At 37.4% G+C, this 26,078-nt stretch overlaps 1 protein-coding gene across 1 annotated transcript; it reads left to right on the top strand.

Moving 5' to 3' along the window:
- The first annotated feature begins 1,225 nt into the window (after positions 1–1,225).
- On the top strand, positions 1,226–15,418 carry LOC130589185 (WD repeat and coiled-coil-containing protein-like). The gene is made up of 3 exons (XM_057390396.1): positions 1,226–3,145; positions 11,960–12,080; positions 15,252–15,418. The coding sequence occupies exons 1-3, from the start codon at positions 1,226–1,228 to the stop codon at positions 15,416–15,418; spliced, it is 2,208 nt and encodes a 735-aa protein (XP_057246379.1).
- The last annotated feature ends 10,660 nt before the right edge of the window (positions 15,419–26,078 follow it).

Genomic DNA, 26,078 nt, shown 5'->3' on the forward strand with positions numbered 1-26,078 from the left:
CAGAATGGCACTACTCTTCTCTAAGTCTTATGCTGTATCTGCCAGCTCAGTGTGGCTGTCTCAGATATCCTGGGCACTGAAAATAGTAATGGTTGCTTATATTTAAGTAATTAATCCCACCCTGACTATTTATGTTCAGCCATATGCAKGCTCTGTTTAAGCTAACCCCAGAGACGTCTGTGCTGAGGAGGGAAGGATGGAAACACCCAAGGCAGTTCATCTGAACCAGCTCTGGGCCTGAAACAACACAGCTCACCCAAACTGCTGTGTCCTCACACAGCCCYACTGTGTTATAGCACTTTATTGGCTGGGTCTTTTAGGTCTTTGACAACTCAAGGATTTTGCATGATGTTATGTTACATATTGCAGGGCTAAGAGAAACAGGAAAATTTTGGCTTCCTCTCTGCATTTTGTTTGTATCATGAGGGAACAGCCCTCAGATACAGGTGGCTGGGAAGACCAAGAAAGAAATCAATATTTATTTGTAACTAGGAAGTATGTCCCAGTAAAATGAATAGTAACCACTAATCATCTCTCTTTGCTTCTTGACTATGTAGTTGGGGGTTTGTTATGGGTTTTTAAAAAAAAATCTCACCTTCTCTTGTGACTACTAACAGAACAGAGCATGATTTCCCTTTTCTGCTTTTCTTTCATAGCCATTTTGGATCTTGTCTCTTTGAAAGATGCTGCCCATCAGAGATTGCAGTCTGCTTTGTATAGTTCTCAGTTATGTTTAAATCTCCTTTCATCCTTCAAAGGCTGGCTGAAAGAAGTGTCAGGTCATTATTTCAGGCTGTAGCTTAATACTTAGGCTTACCAGTGTATGATCTCTCTCTTTGGTAAAGACCTTCATTCACTGAAGGTCAAGGTATTAGTGTTATTTTTAAATATATTCACAGCACTGAAGAGTTAAAAATAGCCTTCTACGAAAACGCACAGTAATTGGTTAAACCTTGTTAGCAATCACATGAAGATGGTAACTCCTCCCAGGAAAAGACATAGCCAAAGCAGCTTTGACATGGATTTATACTTAGAAGAGCAGCTGCAGGCCTACTGAGAAGGAGTTCACAATATAGGCTCTTGGATTATTAGCAGAAAAATCAGCTTGATGCTGGAAAGGAAGGAAAGGAGACATGAGAAAAATATTTCCTCATGGTGATTTGCAAGTGAATTGCATGGATTGTCTATTTTGGAACAACCACCATTAGAAAGAAAGCTTTAAAAGATGGATCTGGGAAAGGCGAAGCTGCTGAGAACCGGCCTCAATGCTTTATATCAAGCCATCCACCCTGTGCATGGAATTGCCTGGACAGATGGGAAGCAAGTGATACTGACTGCTTTATATTATCAAAATGGAGAGCTGAAGTTTGGAGACTCAAGTATTGTTGGTCAATTTGAACATGTTCATGGGCTTTACTGGGGCCCATGTTGCTCTACAGACATGCCTGCTCTGCTCGCTGTTCAGCACAAAAAGCACGTAAGCATTTGGCAACTTGTCTACAGCAGCGCAGAGAAGAAAAAGCCCTTGATTTCTCAGACTTGTGAAGTTGGTGAGCCATTTCCACTGCTTTCTCAGGGCTGTGTCTGGCATCCAAAGAAGGAGGTCTTGGTTGTGCTTACAAAACGCGACGCTTCAGTCTTGCATGCTGTCCGCACTGACAATGCGCGGGTTAAGGCAGAGATCAAAAGCAGCGGACTCATCCACTGTGCTTGCTGGACTAAGGATGGTAATCGTTTAGTAGTTGCTATAGGCAGTGCCCTGCACTCCTACATATGGGATAATGCTCAGAAAACACTAAATATCTGCTCCTTTTGCCCAGTTTTTGATGTGGGAGGTTATATCTGCGCTATAGAAGCCACATTGGATTTCCAAATTGCTGTAGCTACTGAGCTTCCTTTAGATAACATCTGTGGTTTCAATGCAGGCATTGCATTTGATGTGCCCTCTGGTACAGAAGCTGGTTCTTTAATCACACAGTCTGCACTGGTGCTTGGTGATGAGGAATACTCCATGGACGCACGAAGAAAGTCCATAGATTCAGATAGATCAGGTGTTGATTCAGTTGCTTCTTCTTCATCAGGTCCTGTGGATTTAACCCATATCCTTGCAAACCACCGTCGCTCTGATCCCAGTCCTCTCATCACCCTGAAACGCAAAGACTCTGCAGCAACAAATGGTMAAGATTCCTCTCACCTGATCTTGGTGACTTTTGAGAGGAAGGTAACAACCACTAGAAAGGTTACTATCCCAGGTATTCTGGTTCCTGATATAATGGCTTTTGACCTTAGAGCTCAGATTGTGGCAGTAGCCTCTAATACTTCCAATATTGTTTTGGTGTATTCAGTAACCTCTTCCTGCATGCCTCACATTCAACGAATCCAGCTGGAAAAAAATGAAAGACCAAAGGGCCTATGCTTTTTAACAGATAAACTCTTACTGATTCTGATTGGCAGGCAGAGGTTCCCTGAACCTAATCTCATTCCATCTTCAAGTTCAGACAGGTATGTAATGCGTCTTATGGTTAAAGAATTGATGCTGGAAGAAAATTCTTCAGCATTACCTGAGACTAAGCAGAATATGGTCTATAACTTTGAATCCTCTATTAATATACCTGGAAAAAGAAAATTCTTTGAGAATCTTGCCACGGAAGACCAACACCAAAGCAGGGAGTTGTTAATTCCAAGAAGCACAATTATTCAATCTCCGAGTGGCAGGAGAAGGCTCATTGAAGAAGTAAAGAGCCCTAGTTATGAGCAGAGCTCTTCATCAAGTGTGAGTGACCTGGATGAAAAAAGGCTCCCAGGTGACTCCTCGGTGGCATTGGAAGCATTGGATGCTGAACCTACAAATCGCTCAGTGTCTCTTCGTGGCTTTGGATCACCTAGCAGGATTTCCAGCAGACCAACATCCCCAAAAGTGCAGTTCAATGTGATCCAAGAAAGATCAAATTCTCCTAAAAACAACAATTTGCCAAGTGAAAGGGGAATGACTCACATATCTAGAAATTTAGAGAGAYTTTGTGGCAGTTTCAATGAGTTACAGCTGAGTCTTTCAGAAATAACGGACTTCGCTAGGAAYGGGAGGAGGATATCTTTAGCCTACCCATGCTCCCAGGAACCACCTGTCGTTCATGTCACTTACCAGGTAACGTTTTGTCAGCTTAGAAACATTGCGATAGGAATTGGACTTTTAAACAATCTTGTATTTATTTAGCTTTAAATCTAGTATCAACCCATGAGAAATGTAACCTAGGTTTGGCATCAAGCTTAATCTAACGCAGAATTAAAATTTTTCATTGGAACAATAGCTCAAAATGATGTGGRTAGTTTAGAGGATACTTCACATGGGAGATTTGTCTGTTTGTTCTTGATTATGCACAATTGTCTTGGACGTTGGCTGATTTTATGTGCATCTGTCAGAACACAGACAGAGCTGTTAGTCTACAAAAGGCTTATATGTTAGTTTAGTGCAGAGATTTGCTGGTGAACAGGGTGGTACAGTAGCTCACCAGAAAYGTAACAAATTTAAACCTGTGCCCAAATCCAAAATCTGAAGATAGCCAGACTCACAGGAAGACTGAAACAAAGTACTGAATCTCAACTGATGGAACATTCAAATGGGCATGACSTGAATTTGGCTTCTTTCTATTTTGATTTCTCACCACTAACCTTYGCAAAATTGCACATACTCAATTTGTAAAACATATAATCACTTAAAAATTTGTGAAAAAAMCCCTCATACAAAAACTCCCCAATCCATCAATATGTAATTATAATTTCATTAAATAAATGTAAGAATGCATGAATATAAATGAATCAAAACAACTATTTATCTGAAAATTATTAGCTACCTATGAAGCAAATATTTCCCTGTCTGTAGTCCTTTCTGCCAAGTCTATTTTTCATTATTTTTTGGCATCATGCTGTGACCCTGTCAGATTTCAGAAGAGGGGCTGAACTCTGCAAGGCATTAGTCAAGATTTATCTACCCTCATTTTGGCAAATTTCCTACTGGCTTCAATAAGAATTTCAACTAAGAAATGTAGGTTGGGTAATTATTTCTATCTATTATACTTTAAGATTATTCACAGGAATGCTGTTATACTGATCAGATTTTTGAACATGCTGATGGTAGTGATAAAACTGGTGTCCCTTTCAGRATGTAGATAACAATTATAAATGCATTCTTATCTACTGCAACATAAGCAGCATTGTGTCAAAATAATACACTGCATTGTGATGATGCTGAAGTATGTATTTTTCATATTTGACTTCCTTTTACTTCAAAGGAATCCATACAGATATCTAAGTAACCCTCCTTAAACACTCATTAAGGGAATGGTGACTCAATTCTATCATGTTCATTACTTTTTAGCAATCGTTTACTTGGCATTTAAGCAGATTCTGGTATGTTGCGTTCTCTGGATAAAAGCAAAGTTTCAATCTGAATTAGTCAATAATTTAACTTGAACACATTATACAAATTATGGTGAAAAAGCAACATGTCTATTTTAAATAATTTAGGATTTTATTGGCCAAGAAACAAGACCTTCTGTTCTCCAGCATGTTCAAATTAATTTTGATTTCTTAACATAAATCAACTTATTTATTTAGCAAGCAGCCCTATCTCTAGGATTCAATTGGATTAACCTTTCCAAAGAGAAGTTTTATTTGTGACACATAACATTAATCTAAGATCTGAAGTTGCTCTACACATCTGCTTTCATAACCAGTAAGAATTAGTTAACCTGTGTTTTTTTTCTTTTGGAAACAAAAAAAAAAAAAAAAAGAGTACTTCTAAAATACTCAAAAAACTATGTTTAGAAAGGAAGACTTATTTATCTGAATAGGTTAACTTCACATTAAGCCAGCAACAAGCACTCCTAGTACCGCATAATAAGGACTCAGAAAAAGTGCCTTTAATGCCTTCCCACACACAGAGCTTTCCTGGGGAAGTCTCGACTAATGCCTTGCATAGTTCAGCCCCTCTTCTGGAATCTAACAGGATCACAGCATGATGCCAAAAAATAATGAAAAATAGACTTRGCAGAAAGGTCTACAGACAGACAGGGAAATATTTGCTTCATAGGCAGCTAATAATTTTCAGAGAAATAGTTGTTTTGATTAGTTTATATTCAGACATCTGAACCTTGTTCCTCCTTCTACAGTTYAGTGCACTGTGAGCTCAGAGACCAGCTGGGCTGTGGGTTCCAGCCAGACTGWGTTCACAGAGCAAAAAGTCAGGAAATAGCTTTATTGCCCTATGATATAAATATCAGTCAGTGGAAAACATTCTAAGCTTTAGGAACACTGCAGTCCAGTCAATAATATGGCCATTATCTTCCAGCTCTTTGTGCCAAGTSCATGTATTCTTAAGTGTCTGTGTATAATCCCCATCGCAGCAGAGGCTCAATCTTGATAGAGAAATCTACTGTACTAAAGAATATAATTATCAGAACTGCATAACTGCATTTAAAAAATAAAATGGGAGTTTAAAACATAATAGATAAAAATGTGRCAATATTTAATGAGCAATTACGAACTCTGTTGTGTACAAGCAGTATTGACATATTTATGTGTATTTCCTGTTCTGCTTAGAAAACTAAAAAAAGAAAACAAASATTTATTACTTAATAATTCATAATGTCTGCTCACTTAATAGTCTTCAAAACMTTTGTTTATCCTGTAGTGTCTGTAGATCCTCTGAAGTCACATCTCTGCAGTGCTACCAGAATTTGTATTCTTTGTAGCCCATAGCCATAGAAGAAAATCACGATCATTCACACTTTGGAAATGTCACTGCACTATCACATRTGTAATAGCATTCAGTCACTGGAGGTAACCTGATCATTCAACCCTGAAAAGCAAATATTATTGCTCTTTCATCACATACAGACTTGTGATTCAGGGGAGTGTGGGAGGGCAGACAGACAAATGCAATAAGAAGATATTATTTAAAAATAAGGGAAAAAAAGAAGAGGATCTGTCATAGATTTTTTTCTGTTTCATTTTGCACAAAGATACTTCTATCATCCTTTTACCCCAGAAAAGAAACAGCTGCAGAGTATTTAAACTAGTCTCATACAAAAGCTAATTACAGTGGAAATAAAGCCAATCTGGATCTGAAATTAAAGGCATTTACGCAAACCTCTCCAGGAGGAATAAGATTCATCTTAATCTGAAGAATATCTATAAATTCCTATGTTTTGTTCACAAGCAGTATTATGTCAAAAGTTTATATCACTGAGAGCATATATTGCATAATTAAACAGGAAATATTATCTTTTCAGCAATTAGTTACAATGACTTTCTTTTCTTAGCATTCACCAGTAATTGTATACAAGTCAATTTGCACTTTTACAGTATCTTCATACAATATACTATGGGAAACTTTATTTCCAAGGTCAGCTATAAAGGACACAATTTTTTTACACAGATCTGGGAGATGAACAGAAAGGATCCAAACATGTGAGAGTAAGGTTCTGATAGAAATACATGACATAAAGAAGGGAGACACAGTAAAATGAGTGAAGACCAGGCTGCAATGATGAGTTGTAATAAGACCATGAACCTTTCTGAAATCCAAAGGGCAATTTTGACGTGGGTTGAGCAATAGAAAGCAAGTAATGAAAATGATGGAAGAGAAAGCTGATATGACTGCTCCCTGGAGTAAGAAACTAGTCAGCTATCCTGAAATTTAGAAGAAAGAGATTTAGGATGACTGTAAAAGAAAGACCTGCAGTAGTCAAGAGAAAGTGTGATTAATGCATGGATAACATCTTGAGCAAAGGTTGAGGAATTTGTTATGAACAAATTCTGTCAACAGGGTTCTGAAACTGATCAATAGCAGACAAGCAGGGTTTGTAGAGGACACACAATTCTTTATGTTAGAGCAGATGATTTGTTTGTTGGATATGCAGATGCAAAAGGAAAGGAACATGAAATGTCAAAAACTAAGCCAAGTTTTCATACTGCACAAAGAAAGTAAAGATCATACATAARGATCATGGAAACACAAGGWAAAAAGGTGTATCTTATATGACAGTGCACCTGAAACAGTAGTTGCAGAGCTATTAAYAGGGAGCCAAGAGGAGAGAAATCCCAGCATCATGTCACCTGGAGTGCTGATGTGCCCTATAAATGCAAACTGCACTGGGATTTAAGCACCTCTGAGCACCTCAGATCTCTTCCAGCCTAAACATTTTACAGGCTTATGCTTCTTTGTCAGGTTAATTAAGGTTGCAATTGGAATGCCCCACATAAGGCTAAGGAAAGGAAAGATGTTGTTATCTCCACCACGATAAAAACAGAATCTACCAAAAAGCAGGMAGGAATCAGCAATAGTAGAAATAATGACGGGGGAGCAGTGCAAGCTGCCAAACCCAATGAATACTACCTGTGGCAATGCTGCACAAGGCTCAATGAGACACAATATTCTGAATATAAAAAATTGTAATTCTCCTTCCTCTTCAATGCTCTCTTCCTTAGCTGTTTAAGTTGTCTTCTGGGACAGAACCCCCACATCTAGCTAATTTACTAGTTTTTCTCACCCTGCACAATGACTGTGGGGGCATGGTAAAAGCAAGCTGACTAATAGGTACTAAGGTATCAAACCTGAAATCATCAGTGGAGCAAAACACAGAGAGTTGAAATCAAGGGTTTAAAAGAATGAAAACAGAATCCTAGACAACTACAGAACTATTCACTGTACAATGCATGTACTAACCTGATACCTTTTCCTTATAAAAGAACATATTATTAACACAAAGGAGATGAAGAATATTTAAAATACCTGTRATTCAATACAGTACTTGAAATCATGCCATAGGGRAAATAATTTGTTCAACAGCAGATAATAGGGATTAATAGAAGAAAAATAAGATGGTTAAGGAATGGGAGATAGTAATAGTTAGAGTAATAGAGAAGAAAATGGAAAAAAATTACTAGTGGATTTTCTCATAATGGATTTTCAGGTTTATCTAAAAGTTTCATTGAYGATCTGCTGAGTWAYGCTTATAAAATCTGCACATGACATRAGGTCAGTAATATTTGCAAYAGAGGATCAGGATTTGACACCTGTAAATGGATGACTTTAATATATAGGATAAAAAAAGATTGAAATTAAGTAAATGAACTAATATAAAGTGCATAGCAATATATTCCAGGATTAAGAAGTGAAATTTCTGCTGTAAACTGGATATTCATTAGCTGGAAACAACCAAGGATGAGAAAAGTTTGTCCATGTTAAGTGACTACAAGATGACTGTGAATCCAAAATATGATACTATTCTGAAAAGAGCAAAGGCAGCATGTGGGCACATCAGTGAGGCACATCACTCAGCAGGTAAKGCAGCACTGGCAGGTCTCATCTGAAAAACATTCCTAGACATCCATGGGCAAAAAAGACACATTGAGACTTCAACTTAGCACTAACCCAGTAAATTTGTCAGTAAAAACAATTCTGTTTGGTAGCACATTCTCATTTACTTCACYGTTTGACCAGTTGTTGAATTTAAGTTCATTAAGATGCTCTTAGCATGCAAGCAAACGTAGGCAGTGCATTAGCAACAAAGACAAATGAAGAAAAGGTCAAGAGGCAGAACCAGCTCCAGCTGACTGCTCAGTGGGGTTCAAAAAAGGGAGAGAAGGCATGTTCATTTATTGTGCAGGTATACAGTGGATAACATSTCATCCAGGAATTGTTTTTGCCTTAGTAAATGATTTTCTTCTCGYATATATTTGCAATCCAAAATGTGAGTTTTGAAAGACAGTTTGGCACTACTGTGATGGGCTGCCTGCTGCCCAGAACACCCTTTATAGGCTATAAAATCTGATAGGGGCAGGCTGACACGGGTGAAGGAAAACAATTATTGAACTGACTGGTTTTTTTTTGTTGGATTTTTGTTGAAGGAGAGTTGGACTTGACATACTACAGGAAGTTGGCTAAAGAAACTTAATCTGAAAATATCCACTCACGTATGTGGAAATATATTTGATTCTTCTGTGATTAGCATATTTTTAGTCTACCAATAAACTTTGTTCTAGGATAAGGCAACTAACACAAGGGATTTTAATAGGGGAATTTCAAGTGCTCTAACTCCCCTTGGAGATAAGTAACAGCATAGCAAAAACAGACAAGGATTTTGGGGAGAGTTGAATTAAATCTAGATTTGGCTAGAAAATTTTCTTTGGGTTAAGGTATGAAAGTGCAAAGTACTAAGGCAAGGTTTTAGTTCTACCTTTAACTCTGTCACAAATTACTTCCATGACCTTGAGTAAATCTCTTAAGCTCCCTGTGTAATGGTATGATCATCTATAAAAAGGGGATACTAAGAGTTACCTGCCTCACAAGAACRTACAGGTTTAAATCAGTTAATCTGTAATATGACCTGTGTGAACACATTCCTCAAAGAGAAGGCACATTATCATCACTTAAACAAAGCATTAAATGAAAAGGCTAAATAATTAAAAAATTATAACAGAGTAAGATTCTTGACATGACAGATTTTATAAAAAGTCAAAAAAGTGTATAAGATTATTATTTTTATCATTATAATCATATGACAAAGATAGAGAAAATAACTCATATGAACACTTGAAAGAGACAAAAGACAAACAACTGAGACTTGGTCTTTGAGGTCTGTACTAGAAAAGCTAGTTTAGGATAAAAAATAGGTGTTGTGCAGTTCTGYGTATATAAAAATGTCTTCCAATGGCTTTTCCAATAATAATGTGCAAGACTATGTAGGAAACAAACCAGAACAAAGTCATCCTGAGTATACATTTCCATTCAACTGATTTCWAATCAACAGAGACAGAGCTAGACTGTTTTCTGGTAATTCTTGAGTKGAAGCATATCTACACAAAAAAATGGACCACTTAGGTCAAGGCAATGTGCTTGTCTAATTTACAGTCCATTTCTTTTCTACAATTCATTAAGTGAAGTTCCAGTTTGAATAAATTCTGCTATTTCAACCTGAACTCAGGAAAATGAAATAGTTATTAAAATGCATGTCCACAATCTGCAGCAATGACAAAGCTTTGCACAAATACTTGCACAGGCAAAGAGCATCTTTGCAATGTCTATGCAAAGCACATGCTCACTRCTGAACATTCAGCCCATTGAGTTTCAGGTTTTTAGGTTCCACAGAATATAGTATTACRTAATTTGAAAAGACCTAAAAATTAAAAAGAAGTTCCCTTGTATAGTCACAGCTGTAACAAAAAATTGCTAGGTTTTTGACTAACAAAATAGTACTTTTTTGATGCATTCCTTACGTATGATTTTTATTAATTATGAGCAACAAATTTCTGATTGTTTTGAATGTGGAAAAAGATGAGAAGACTTTGAAAGTTTGAAAGTTCATGTTTTTAATGGAAATATATTTTTATGGTTCTTACATATCAAATCAATCATAACAAACAAACAAATAAATAAATAAATACATAACAATCAGCCATAGACTATCTGCATGAGTGATTTATAGCAGAATGGGGAAAAAGACATTCGCAACAGTCAGCAGACATTCTGATTTACAGAATGCAATGTGGTTGCATGACAGCACAGATACTGTGTACAGAAAAGTGAAAGGGATTGATTTAGAAAGGTTGTTACACAGCAAAAATGCACACATTCACAGAGAGAGCAGCTGTCAAAAGACAGCACAATTAGAAATGAAGACAAGCATTACAAGAGACATTTATTTAGTCAAAGGTTAGATTACTGTGCACACAAACAGGAGATGCAGTTGTGAATTCATTGAACTGTAAGTTTTACATTAGCAAGGAAGATTCAAGGGTATGAAGTAGACACAGACAGGAGTTAAGAGAGATGAGATCTTTTCAGCCCATTCTAAAACATTGCCTTGGTCCCTTTTGAATGCACAAAATGGAGGGGTCTGGGAAATTGGGTAAATAGACTCTATATTCACAATAAAAGATACGTTAAATCTTGGATTACAAACATAAATGTGCCAAAGAAAAAGAAATAAAGCAAAACATAACACATGGAACTACAAAGGGAGAAAGCATGGAAAGAACAAAATGAAATTCACAGGACAAAGTATAGCAAGATTATTTAGAAGAAAATGTCCCATTCACATCTATTTCATAATGACAYTGAGTCATTAGAAAATTCTCTAATGCTAAAAGAACCTTCAAAATGATAGCAGATACGAAAATGTAAATTCAAACATATATCCACTCCATGACCATAGTAGCTCAACTATGTTGTGTCCTTGCACCTTGCAGTGACCAGAATGATGAAACATAAAGATGTTGATTCTCAGGGCCACCTAAATTTCATGAAGCACAAAGAAAACACCTTTATATTCATGCATGTTCTTTCAGTGAATATCAGAGCAAATTCTAGAGCTGTAAATCCATACSTTCCCCGCTCTCTCAAAGTAAGTCACAGGATTCCCAAGCTACCTTGCTGTGACAGCTTTTCAGAGAGATAGTTGCTATGTCCAGTCTCTCTGCAATACTCCCTGTGCCAAAATAACCCTGAGGTTGTTTTATCAGGGTGGAATAGCTGCCCAATGGCTCTCAAACCCACCCACATGTACAGCTGAAACTGAGCAGAGTACTCATTTACCCTGGCAGTATGGAAAACATTATTCCAGGTATGATACATTCCCTTCTACTAAACTGARTTCAGGCAGGGAGGCCCAAGAGCCCCACGGATGCCCAGGACACTACACATACAGGGCTGAGGCAGCTTGGAGCTGCAGAAGCTCACAAAGCAAAAACCAAAGAGGCTTTTTCATGCTCCTCACATRGGACTATGAGACTGTGCTTAGAATGGCCCTGCATGGTGATGTCATGTATAAACTGTAGGAAAGACAGGCAAAGGATAGGCAAAATGACTAAAGAACTGAAAGAAATAAGGTTATAAGAACCCAGGCTCAATGTCTAAGCCATTAACAAGATCTTTTCTTTTATATACATGCATATGAAGAAAAGCTTTTCAAATGGATCAGTTACTGAAGAAACAAAAGATGTTCTCCTCTGTGATGGCAAGATCCATTTGAGTTTAGTCCAGCAGCTGTTTGATCTGCCTGTTATTGAAATGAAACACGGTATGTTCTTTTTATTTCTGCTATCTGGTTGCACCTGAGATTTTAGTATAAAAGAGGCATTTGTGATAGAATAATTATCCCAGACAGTAGTAAACTGAGCTAATTCACTTTTTTTGGCAAGTATGTGTTTTCCCTTGTCTGAAATACAGCAGAGTCTCTTGAAATCATTTAAATGCTAAGTAACTGCAGAACTACCTATTAGCAGAGTAATATCTAAGGTGCCTCTGCAAAGGGAGGCTGAGAAAATAATCAGTACACTGTATTACCTGGAAGTAGAAATGTTTCCCTGAGACCTTTTGGCATTTTGCTTYGCCCATCATTACAAGCATGTTGTCAGACCTGACAATAGAGTGCAGGCTGGAGAAAAATTAATTTTCAGAATAAGATATGTATATTTATGTATCAAGTAACATTTGGGATTATTTTAATGTAAGATAAAAAATGAAGCTCAGTGTTCCCATTTGCCAATCTCCCATTTTTACCACTCACCACTGATGAACTTGTAAGGAGAGACACCACAAGGGGAGCCCTGGCCCCAGGCTGGTCTCTGAATTGCATTATCCCTGTCTGTTTCTGTGTGACACCTTTTCAGCAACACATATACTGAAATTTTTTAACCATTTGTCTGTAATTCTTCTGATGGCTTCTCACAGTCTACTATGATCCTCTTTCTGAGGTTGTTCCAGAAGATARGGACATGCAGGTTCTGTATTTTTGTCAGGAATCTTCCGTGGCTGTGCAGTGCATTTGAAGCACATACGAAAAAACTCTACCTGCTCTTGAGGCCTGAGCTATTTCCCAGCAGGTTTCTGCAGCAATGTGATGCAGCGCTGCAGGGCAAGGAGAAGGCCAATTTTGGCCTGTATTTGCAGCTCTTGATTTTGGAAAGAGATGCCCATTATAAACAAGAGAACTAAAAAACCTATTTTCAGCTCTATAGACCATTACAGTTGAATATTCAATTAGCAGAACATGTCTCCACAATTTCATGTATTAAACTTCAGAGATTTAAAAAAGATAACATCTCTGAATCATCCTAATGTRTCCCTCTTTCTGCTTGGATTTCCCGATATTGAGTCTGTTTGTTTACAGCAAAAAGAAAAACTGAAACAAAAATCTTTCTAAAACTCACCAAAATCCTGCAAAATTATAAGGTTTGAGGCASAAGTAGTTGTGTAGCTTTTTATTCAGTTCTGGCTGGTGCTTGCTTATATTCCTAAAAATTTCTTTTGACACAAGACATAAATATTAAATGTGAAGTTTAAAAATATCACTCCCAATCTTTAATACTATATAATTAAAGAGGATGCAATGAAGAGCATTCTTGTATTATAATGACAGCCTGGCATTTTTTACTATGAGTAGACACTTAAACATTAATAGATTGGAGGGAAAACTTCACAACTGTAAGCCAAATTCATGCCCACAGCAATGCTGTTAAGATCATCAGAGTTATRAGAGCAATGAGCTCGGCCTCATTGTTTGCACTTTAAGCCCAGGACTATAATACCATTACCTGTGCTAAATATAGACTGTCAGATAGTACCATGCTAGCAGCACACAGATGTCTTTCTTTTTAGCATATCATCATCATAATTGTTCACAGTAAAATGGTGTTACACTCTGCACAAGCCTTTTCACTGAAATATTCTGTGGCATATGCTCCAAAGCAAGTGTTATCAATGACTCTGAGAATTTCCAGCATTTCCATGGATGAAAATAAGAAGTCCGAAAATCTGACATAAAGAATATGCTTCATCAAGTTGACAAACAATGTAATTCCATTTGGACAGTAGAACTTGCACTTTCAGGACCATTGCTCACAGAATCTGAAGTCTGTCCAGATTTAGAAAGAAAGTATTAAGAGCATAAGATTAAAGATTCATGGTTTGGGAAGATAATCTTCTTATGATGTAACAGGTGACATGACAACATACAACCAGCCTGGAAAAGTGCTTTGTTATTAGTTTTAAGAAGAAAAGGTTTACCTTGTCCAGGAGCATGCTTTGTKATGACTGACAAAAGTTAAGAATAATTCTTTTGAATTTTCTACACTTCCTTTTTTCACATTCCATTTCAAAACCAGTTTTATATTGCAAAATCTAAAACCTCAACAGAGAACCTATTGAAGCTTTCTTTCCTTCATATCCCAGATAATACCCCTGCTCAATAATGACAGGATCACATGCTCTAAGGAAAGTGCGTCATACAAGGGCTACCACAATGCTTTTAGGTTGCCACAGATTTTTTTTTCCATAAAGTATCAAACTGAAAAAAAAAAGACAAATAAAGAATTCACTATTTTATATAAGAACTGCAGTATCCAGCCAAAAGAAAACCAGACGAATCACTAAAAAAAAAAAAAAAAAGCTTCATTTTTAAATCAATTTGCTAAGGAAAGGAAAAAACAAAGTGTAGGGAGGTTTATTTTCAGCTTCTGTGCAATACAGAAAAAGAACCTAAATGGTTTTGATGTCTTTCAGGTTTTAAATCTTGTCTCTTTTTTTTTTTTTAGGAAAAAAAAAGGATTAAAAATGATATCCATATTTTTCTCATTCTCTTTATGAGAAGACTTAATAAATAATTAAAAGACAAGAAATTTAACTGTAGCATGTTTTGTAAAACATCTTCAAGGTGTAACTTCCTTCCATTTGCTATATGAATTTGAAAACATACCAAACAGTCTTGTTTGACAGTAAAGGAGATAGAGACCCTACTCCTTTCTAGAAAAAGTACAGCACAATCAATTTTGTTGCCAACTTTTCCAGTTCTTGTAATCTCTTCATCATTTGAGTAGAGCAGATGAGYGAAAAGGCTAAGCAGAAGTAGATACCACTAGAACAAGTCAGCATGGAAAGGCTGACTGAGTTATCACAAGATGAAGATACTACACTTTATCAGAACTAGCAAAGATGCACCTTGGTTTTCAACTTATTTAAATAAGGGACAAAATGCCTCAAACCTTGCAAGACCTTTCATTTAAATCCTCACTGCATTTGCACAAAGGTGTGTTGAGCATGGATTGTCAGAACTTAAKGTCATTAGCCTAATAAGGCTTTAGTGCACAAAAAGAAACACTGCTCTGCCTGCGTGCTCGCTGACTTTTAAAAACGTGCTTCTACATTTACATAACCAGAGCACTGCRCTCATTTTCTTGCTTAATTTTTGTAGGCTCTTCTTGGATTGTGCTCACTGCAGACAAGGACGGCTTTGTGCCATTAATATTCAAAGCCACACAAGAGATAATCATAAGGGATGGAACTGACAGTTCAGAAGTCTGTGGAGGTCATTCCTACAAAAAAAGCATYCCAATGCGACCACCAAGCAGAGTGACATAATTTCTGAACAAAGAACCCCAACGACCTTCTTTTCTCCTACAATGCAGAGAAATTCTGTGGTCTCAGAGCTTGAGAGACTAGAAAGCTCTCTTCACTATTTTCCATGTATTGTAACTGTAAAATCTGTGGTTACACTGTAGTTACATCCTYGGGTTGGCTGGACCCTCACGATTTCTTCTGAAGGATTGGACCCACAGTGAAGCTCACCACAGCTGCTATTATTAATGGCTCTCATGGACTGGAGCAGAGAGACTGTTGTCTACTTTGATCGAGGTCAGGATGATCTTGGAGGAACGGTATTATGCTAAAAATCATGCAATAACAACAAATCTAGTTGATCCAGGTGTATAGTCTACACAAAAACTGAAAAAAAAAAAAAAAAAGAGAAAATCTATCCAACAAAAAAAAAAAAAAAAGAAAAAAAAAAAAAAAAAAAAAAAAAAAAAGAAAAGAAAATTTCTTCAGACTCTTTTCTGTTCCAGCTGGATCCCATGGAAACCTGCAACATTTTCAGAAATGCTTAATTTTGATATGAAAATGTTCAATTACTAAAAAGGCTGCATCACTGTCTCCTGTCAGCGTCTTACACAGCATGTAGATTTATGCAAGCACACAGAAGAAAAAGAAAAAATCTTGGAAGATAAATTAAGGATCAAAGACATTGAATGTAAATTTCATTTGGCTAAATGCAGGTGYCTACACTGAACCTTTCATCTACGCTCCTGCACGATCACACAAAAAAAAGAAAAGCACTTCTACAGCAGATTATTCACACCCTAATAGAGATTTCTAAAACTGATCGTGGTGAACCATCCCTGTTAAACAAGTGAATAAGTGCCTGTTCCTTTTCACTGACTGCAAACACAAGCAGGGGGACTGGTTGAACACAAATATTTAYATTTAGCCAGGTCAACCTCACCCTCAGAGACAAGAGGCGATGCAGATACAGGTGAGAATCAGGCAGGCAGATCCATGGAAACTAGACTGTTGTGATTATGGTGACAGAAATAGGAATAAGGGAAGAACTGAACAAACTTCCTAACTTTTCCTCATCGAAGTGCAGAGAAGAACAAAGTATAGKGGGCAGCCATGTGTGCAAGGGCATTTTGTACTGCTGGAACCATGGAAAGGCRTGCCTGCTTCACCCTGTACAGCCAGGGAAATAGAAAAAGGAAGGACACTCTCTTCAGCTGCTATCAAGAGTTACTTTCAAATTTTTGGGTCTTGTTAATACTCCTGGGGAGTCTTTTTTTCCCCTTCCTGGGAACATTGGAAAGCCCATTCATAGGAAGGCTGGATTGAGAAGGTAGATTTACACTCTGAAGAACCTTAATGGGTTCAGAGGTTTGGCATTAGTACCATTCCAGTGATGCAGCCAAGAATCTCATAAGGAACAGTTTCAACTCCTGAAATAAGTAAACAGTTTCATTTCACTGAATTAAATGTCTCTTTCATGCAAACATCCTCTCAGGGACCAAGGAATCATCATACTAAATCACCTACAACCAGTCATGTGATACAGCTGAGTATATTTGTATTACCTTGTTTGCAAAGAGTCTTCAGGCAGCCTCAATATATTCCTGATCGCAACAAAAAAACAAACAAACAAACCCAAGCAACAAATAAATATGACATTTTAAGTATTAAACACATCAGTTACTTTATAGTTATTGGGTTAATTGGATTTCCTGCTTCTTTGCATTAGAATTGTGTTCAAATGGGTATTTGTATTACTACTGCTTTAAAAATTTGATTTAAGTCATGCTTTCCTTCACTGAAATCAGCACAAATCACTGAAATCAAATAAGTAACACAGAGGTTCACAGACATAGCATGGCGAGGGAAGACATGATCAGATTTCTAAGTGACATAGCACATTTCGAAGCAGCAGATGTTTCTAATCCTGCAAATACCCTTGAATAACATCCTTGTGTCTCATAAGTCTTGGGTATTTACAATGCTTATGTTATGGCCAAGCAAAATAAAACTTAATTACAACTAACCAGAATGATGGTTAGGATATATTTTAGAGGGATGGGAGGATATATTTTAGTGGATTACTTAGGCTCAAATAAAGGAAAAASTACAATGAAATTTTTCTCATAGATATTATCTTCTATGGGTGATAATCCCATAGTTTGGTCCACTTGAATTGAAGGTAATGAAACACAAAAATGTTACAGGGGAACTCTGTGAAGGAGAAAATCTGGACTAGCAGAGATCAGCGAGTATCCAGGCATTACAGATGCCTCAGAACTTATAATTAGACATTTCTTTGCCATTCTGCACATTACCATTTTAGTTTTTCATGCATTACTCTTCCATAAACAGTCTGAATAGCTATCAAAGTCTGGTTTGGTTCTGTTTGGTGGAGCTAAAAAAGGACAAATTAACTTTCAGATGACAAAACAGTTTCAGGGAATAACTGGTTGCAAAATTAAAAACGTTCTGGGATGCTTAAATAATTTGTGGATTTGTTACATTTTGGTAACATTGTTTTCCCTTCTGYATGTTTCAAAGGTTAAGCAGGAGCCAATCTGTCCGAAGGTACTATCATCACTGAGCACAAAGAGTCTGGTAACAAATGAGGACTCCAGTTTAYCCTGCTGGACACTTAAAATTTTATAGGAAGGCTTAGGAAAAAATAGTATATATAGCGATTAAAATTGTATCATGTTAAAGAATAGAACTGTTCCCACATTTGTGAATATGCTGTTATGTATATATGTTTGAAAACAAGTGTTTTAATCATATAGGTACACTCAAAAATTGAAAACGATTGAACAAAGAAATATTTGTTTTCAGGTAATGATTTAGGAGAGCAGTGCAGTGCAGAGCTATCTTATCTAGTCACTATCACAGGGCTATAAAGTTAAAATTGAAAGCAATAAAAGCACTGGAAGAAGTGCTGAAGAGATTTATGCAAAGCAGAGGATAAATTTTCAGCTTTGGTTTGGATGGAGAACAGATGGAGAATCRGTGAAGTAGAGAGATAAAAGACAACTGTTCTATTAAGCACAAGCTGTACAGAAGATTTTTGCAAAAACAGTGATAAAAGCATGTGGAGAGAGAGAGCTTGTACTAAACAGTTTGAGCAGAGAGGAGACTGAAAAGGAGAAAAGCAAGGACTGAGAAGCATTCACCATCCTCCAGAAATGCTATTTTATAGGGCCAAAATGGATTAGTTTAGGAGAGGGGAAAGGACAGTCTCCTCTGGAAGAACAATGAGACTACGGGTGCTAAGCTTGTGTCCAGCCAGCAGGGAAGTCTGTATTCTCTAATTAAATAGAGGAAAGCTAGGAAGACTAGGAGCTTAAATTAGAAGTGGAAGCAGAATGACTACACTCAGTATGCCCCACCAGTGGCACTCAGAGGTCTAAATGGACTATCAGCTTCTCCAAAACATTTCCCCTGTGGGGAATAAMCAACATACCACGAAGTCTAAATTTCCATTTTAATTACTCTGTATCTTTATCCAGAAGATTTACATGCTTCCCAGTATATTTTTAGGAGTTGCTATAGCTTTACTTAAAAGTACAATCTGATTTAAAGTAAAGTTAAAACTTACCTTACATTTTCATAAGTTACCTGCTAAGCATGCAGCAGTCTGCTTCCTTTTCATGTTTTGGTTGTTTTTTGTTTTTTTTTTTGCATTGGCCCACTTCTTGAGAAAATGCTAACGACAGAAGTTCTGTATTCCACATAGGCRTTTTCTTTTTTGATTTTGAAAACAGTTTCATGAGAACAATAATAAAACAATATACAAGTGAAATCTAGCAAAATCAAAGTAATCTGAAATTCTGCTGGCCAATTTATGATGCTGACTTTGCACAATGAAATATTATTTTGTTATTCTTTATAATAGCTAAAAAGTGAGAGATCACAGCAGGAAGTGTATAAAGTAGGCCTGTACTACCCTCATCTAGTTCTTCCATTTTTCCCTCTATTATTCTAGAGTAGTATTTTCTATACTCATGTGAATTTCTTTAATATCTTTTCAATCACTGCAATAGTATCAACAGTATCATCAAGCCTAATGTCCTTTCCCCTGATTCTCATTTTCTTCTGTCTTTTCTCAGCTTGGACAATGAACTTATTTTTAGCTATTTTTACTTTCAGTTTTTCCTGCCTTAACAGAAAACCACAAGCACTGGATCATTTTCCCCAACCAAAACGTAGCTGATAAATCCATCTGTCTAACCCAAAACAGTGCCAATTATTCTGAAGTAACTCCTGTCAGATGTTTATCTAACCTGTTCTTAAAAGGCCCAACACATAGTAGCAAGTTGCACTTACCCATCCTTTGGAGCTGRACTCATCTGACCTGAATTTTAAGCATGTGAAGTTAGGCAAGGTAAATCCCAGGAGCTATGAAATTTCACCCAGGCAAGTATTACTCTATTTTACATTGCCACTGAAATTAACTTATGTATTAGTGGTTTATATGATAATAGTAATTTTATATGTTTATATATTTGTTAATTAGTCAAYTTTTTCAACAGACTGAGGCAATTTCACAATCTTGATGTTAAATGGAAACTCACTCTGCTGAGGTTCAGCAGCTCCTGCCAGTGCTATTACCTAAAGAACAAGGAGAGAACTGCCATTACCCCCCAGCTAATGACATTAGGGTACCCCTCATTCGAGTCTCCAAAGTTTCCATGATCCACCCCTCTTATGCAGGGTATCTTATCAGCCAAGGCAGCACACAGCCAGAAGACAATCCAAAAACCACAGGGTACCACTACAGACAAAACCAAACTGAAACTCTGGGTAAATGCAAACCTTTAGCTTACTTCAGAGACAACAGTTGCTTCCTTCCAATCAAACATACTTAATAAATTTTAAAAACATAAAAGCCAGTGTTGAAAGACACAGTTGTCAAAAAAACCAAAAGTTCAAAATTCACAATAGTGTACTAATATCACCCATCAAAAAATAAACTTTTGCCCTGTAAGAAAAGCTCTGTTGTCCTTACAGAGATTTAGCTAGARGTGAAGTTTTCCAAAGGACCCAAACATTTATGGGGCTAAAAATACCTACTGAAACACTTTTAAAGTGGATCAGTTTCTCCATTCAACCTGCAGCTGCACAGTTGTGTCAGCATAGAAGGCACATCAACAAATACTAACATGCCCATTGACATCATAGCTCCTTCCTTTTTTTTTGTGTCAGTGAATTCTGAGTTTCTCTAATTACTAATAAATTTTTTTGTAAGTGTAAAACTTTGATGCATTTTCAATATGGCTCATTGCATTTACGTGTTTCCTACCTTAGACAGCCTAACACCATTTGATTTGTATGATACTAACTGCTTCCCTTGTTATCTTTCCCTCAGAAGCTTAGTTCACCTAARTCAAATGAAGAAAAGTCAAAATACTGGCTCCACTGCAAATTACTGTCAAAATTTCCCTTGAACTTCAAACAAGTCACCATTTCATTCAGTTTGTAAATACTGTTATGCTCATCTAACTCGTACACAGCTGTCATCTCCACTTCYGTGTCTACTTTTCCTCATTAACATTTTATTTAGATATCAATGATATTGTTATCAGCACAAAAAGTGTAGCTACACTGATATTCATTGACATTGTGATCTCAAAACACTTGTACCTGTTAAAAGCATGAAAGAAAACGATGCGTGACAACAGTGTGCTAGAAATGCAGGATTAACCTAAGTAGCAACAAAGATCAAAGCAGTACTTTTGCAGATTAGTTACATAAAAGGAAAATAGAAGATGTATCAGACAAATATAGAAGTATTTAGGATTGAATGTTTACAGGCACAAGAAAGCGTTCTCACAGCAACATTTACAGAGAAAGAGAAAAGATGTGTGTATATGATGGCACAAGGAAAAGGGAATCCAGACGCCTACCAGAAAAATTAAGATTTGAACAACCTGCTTCATGAGATATTGTTAARTATCTTTAATTATGTGATTTGTGTATTAGCTTGGTTCTGGATTACCYACAGTTTCAAGGAAGTGTAATACAAAAAAAGATATAATTTGTTCTGAAGACGTATGCCTGCAAATGTCCTTGGAAAGATTATTCCAAAGGAACAGTGTCATATCAAAAATCCTTATTTGAAATATGACTGGTTTACACCAAAATCAATTTTTAAATGGAAAGATTTTTAAGAAGTTATCTCATTTTTAATACACATTATGCTATTCTGGTTTTGCATATGTATATGTATACCATCTATTTATGGTTTACAACACGGCATGTATACTATTTATTTATCGTGTACAACAAACTGTGATAAGTCAGGAGACTGATTTTTACTTCGCAACACTTCCACAGCAGCACAAGTACACTAGGCTGACACAGAGCTTTATGCCAGCATCTTTATTTCAGGCCTGGAAGGTCTGTTTTCCTRACTCAAATCAGAGACTTTGACTATTCAGTTTACAAACTTGTTTGGGGCAGCTGTCTGTTAACTACTTGAAAACTGTTCTGTCCATTAGGTCTCCCTTTAGTCTCCTTTTCTCTGGGCAGCAACACTTTAAAGTTTCTCCCACAGACATCCACCCTGGACCTCGTTTCTCTGCCCTATGCCAGCATCCAGTGTCTTTCCTGAACTGGAGCAGAGTGGGTGGARCTCAGGTGCCTGTTTTGGACACAGAAAAGCACTGGTGCAGGTTTTACACACAGAAAAACTAGGCTGTGAGAGTGTGAAACACTGCAGAAGATGATAAAACATTCCTGTGTGAGTTTTGTACATTTTCCATGCCTTCTTCCCGGTGTAGGAAACAACATCAAACAATTAGTTTGAAAACTAATATAGACAACATCCTGAGTCTCCTTTATCTCTACAACAACCAGCAAAGTGTAGGACCTGTGCAGTGCAACCTGCTAGGGCAGGCTTCAGGAGACMTGCAGAGGTAGCTATTGTAAGGGTGTGTGGTAGTTACAATTGCAAAGAAAAGCAGCAATTCCCACTCACTTTGTCACTGYTCTAATCCCCAAAATTTGCACTGTTCCTCTCCATTCCTCAAAGCCTGAAGCCACAAGGAATCCTCTGCAAGACCTTGTGTTACAAAACACAAAATTAATTTTTCCCTGTGCTGTGGAAATACTGTGACCCTGCCTGGCTGTACTCAGCCAAGTTGAGCAGACACAATACAAGGATCCTGTTCACACCCCCCAGCACTGTCTGACTTCTTCTGACACCATGATTTTGATTCAGGATTAGAAATTTTTCTGCAGAATTGCTCACCATATATTATTTTCATTACTAATCAACTCCCAAAATGAAGAAGAAAYATTTTTAGTCTGATAATAAAAAGCACATAGAACATCTGTATCTTTTAGCTGCTGATTCTAGGTTTTACCACATCTTAGAGGTCTAAATTACATGGTAGTGCCTCATTAAATTTTCCCATTTAGAAATACAATTATGAGATCAATTTGATCATTCAGTAGTGTCCATAACCTGAATTAAAGATATATTTTTTCAAGATTATGCTTATAAAGTTAAGAGAAATGATCTTCAATTTATTCTYTTCCCCTATAATATCATGTTCTTTAAATGTGTACATGTTCAGTAAGAGAAAAGAAAAAATCTATAGTGCAAAAATAATAATTCTACACATCTCCTCATCACAACCATTTAACCCTCCTTCCCTGCCATTCCCTCCCTCTAGCAGGTAYTCATAACTCTTCTGCCTCAGACTCTCCTATATTCTTATTAACGTTGTGTTTCAACTAATTTGAAAAGCAGACACCCAAATGATACAACAAATTAAGTTATGAGAAGGCAAATCTGCTCTCCACGGAGGGCCTGAGAACAGATCTGTGAGCCTGTTCAGTGTTTAAGAATAAGCCTGTGTCAATGAAATCACATATTTTTAAAAGCCAAAATGTATGCTTTAAATGAGCATGGCTATAGGAAATAATTTCTGCAATGCCAGCCTTTTAAACACTTTTCCTTGCATAATTTCATTGACCCACTTTCTACCTCATAGACACCTCCTGAGTGGTTCTGCATTGTCGAAATCCCCAAAGTCACAGACACATCGYATGTATCAGCAATGAACAGCTTGGAAAGTCTGGAAAAGAAAGAAAGAAAACAAGAGATGTTTATTTGCAGTACAGCTGCTGAGGAATAACCACTGTGCCTATGCACATCATGGCTGTGTGACCAGCCATGCTCGTGGCTGCTGGCCAAGCAGCCTCCAGCCATTTTCWTGCTGTTATACATGTCAAAATAACCAGGCTGTGGTTACACAAATAAGACACACACTGTTGGGCATGGAAATAAACAACTGGTGTAATAATAACTACCTGCACACCATTCTGGCACKCTGGTATGTTGAGTCAATTCCATTTCAATAAAAATATCATTTTACAGGTTTTCAATTAACTCTGAGATTTTGTRATATTTTCAGTTCATTTGTAGAACTCTATTAGCAGTTATACATATAAGGGAATTTACATGACGAAAATAACTCTTTAAAAATACTTAATTATAATAATAATTATACGAATAGGAAACAAAAAAAAAACATTTAGTGTGAAAATGTCTTTGAGGCATTCTTAAACTGTGGTCTCTCTGCAGTTTAATTGTTTATTTCTGTCTATTAATATGGATGGTCAATTTAAGTTTTATATGAAAAGAAAAAARGTGAAATCATTACTGTTCAACACAATTGTTTGTGAGATTAAWATTATAATGAGAAAACTGTTCTTGTCTAATAAAGCCAGCTGGTGGCTCAGGGTCCCAGACACCAGTGACAATGCTGCTTGGTCAGACTCACTGTTGAGAAAAACGGGTATTAAGATGCTATGAGTAGATTAAACATCTGTATAACAGAATTTYTTGGGAAATTGGCTTGATTGAGCTGTTCAGGTAAGCCAGTGGTGAGGAGGAATGAGGTGGGATTGTCTCTTTCCAAAGGGTTCMAAGGCCAGGCTGGATGGGGCTTCTGAGSAACCTGGTCTAGTGGAATGTGTCCCATGGGAGGGGGTTGGAACAAGATGATCTTTAATGTCCCTTCCAACCCAAACCATTCTATGACTGCATAACTACTGTAGGAAATTTTTCAGATTTCCTTTTCCGTTCTGTTTTGGCTGTTTTGGACTGTTCTCTCTACAGTTGCACCCTGTCTGTAGGTAATGACAAAGGATTAATAGAGAGGATAAATCAAAACCATGTTCGTTCATGTTCTGTTAAATTCTCATACACTGAGAGTGTGTTTATGGAACATCACAGAGAAGCTGGCATTTATGTCCCCTGCTTATATTTCCAGACAAAAAGCATAACCTTGGAAATCTATTAATTACCTCAAATCTTGGTATAATTTTTTTATTTACTGCAAGTCACACCATCAAGTGCCTGAAGCTGGCAGAAAGACTCTTTTTCATTTCAAAAATGTAATGGTTCAAAGAAACCCTATTGTCCACCTCTGGCCATCCCTGCCTCTTTGCCACGGGCACTTCTTTGCTGAACAAGCTTCCAAAGCAACCTGGAAACTCATTTCTTTCAGTTTGAATGGCAGGAATTTTTCTTCCATAAACCTGTGCCACTACAAGCATGCAAAAGAAGAGTTCTTACTCCTTGAAACCTTCTCCAACACACCAACCTGTCTTTCAGCATCTTGCAGGTGCCCTGTGAAGTCTGAAGCAGACAAATTAGGTTGAGCTTTTTTGGACACAGTATCTGGGATTTTACCTTGTATTCCACAGATATGCAGGGATCTAAAATCAACTAACTGAGTTCAGGAATTTTTCAGAATTTTTTTTCAGCAGTTTTTCAGAAAGTTGAGGGAAAACCTGCATTTAAAATAATATGTCCCTGGAAATCACCAAGTTTTAATGTGAAGATGCTGTTGGCATTTTGTTCCAATGGTCAGTCAGACTCACAGCTGTGTCTTAACATATTTGAATTCATCCATGGCTCTTGTGGATACCACATGTCCTTCTTTCACTAACTTAAGGAGCTTTTTACTGCTTTTTTTCCCCTCTGTACAGGCACTCATGCGATATGGCCAAGTCACCACCTAGTGTTCTTTTGCTRAGTTTGAGCTGCTTACATAGTTGACCTTGCAACTATTTTAAGCATTTTTTCCCATACCTTCGGCAGCTCTTTTTATTGCACCTTTGCCAGTGTTTCACCATCCTATCAAGAATGTGGGTTTCAAAAATGGTACAATAATCACACTGCTCTGCAATGCTAAGGAGTGGCAAAGTGGCACAGTCAYGCCATATAATTCACTTTTAAAAAGCCTCAGAGACTTTTAAGGAGCTAAGGTCGATGCAATAAATCAGGACCAGGTAAGTTGTATTGGAGTAGTTCTGCATTGAATTTAGAGGCTTTCTTCACTTCAATGTCACCACCTCACRGGATGGGACACACCACACACCCTGATGTCCTCCCGTTGGACACATCTCTGCTCTCCCGTGCCACTTCCTCAGGCCTCTCCAAGAGCCACACGGGTGTGAGCAGGCTGGGGGTGCTGTGTGGAGGCATGGCAGCGATGGAAGTGACAAGAGCAGGGCAATTGCCTCCTAAAATCAGCTGGTGATGCTTTGCTTGATGCCAACCMTGCCCTGGGGTGCACCAGGCACAGCACTGACAGCTGGTCAARGGAGGGGATTGCTCCTCTCTGCTCTGCACTGGTGTGGCCACACCTCGAGTTCTGTATGCTGTTTTGAG

Source organism: Malurus melanocephalus, unplaced genomic scaffold (genome assembly GCF_030028575.1).
Source record: "Malurus melanocephalus ecotype Western Australia unplaced genomic scaffold, MMel_1.1 scaffold_26, whole genome shotgun sequence".
NCBI classification, from domain to species: Eukaryota; Metazoa; Chordata; class Aves; order Passeriformes; family Maluridae; genus Malurus; species Malurus melanocephalus.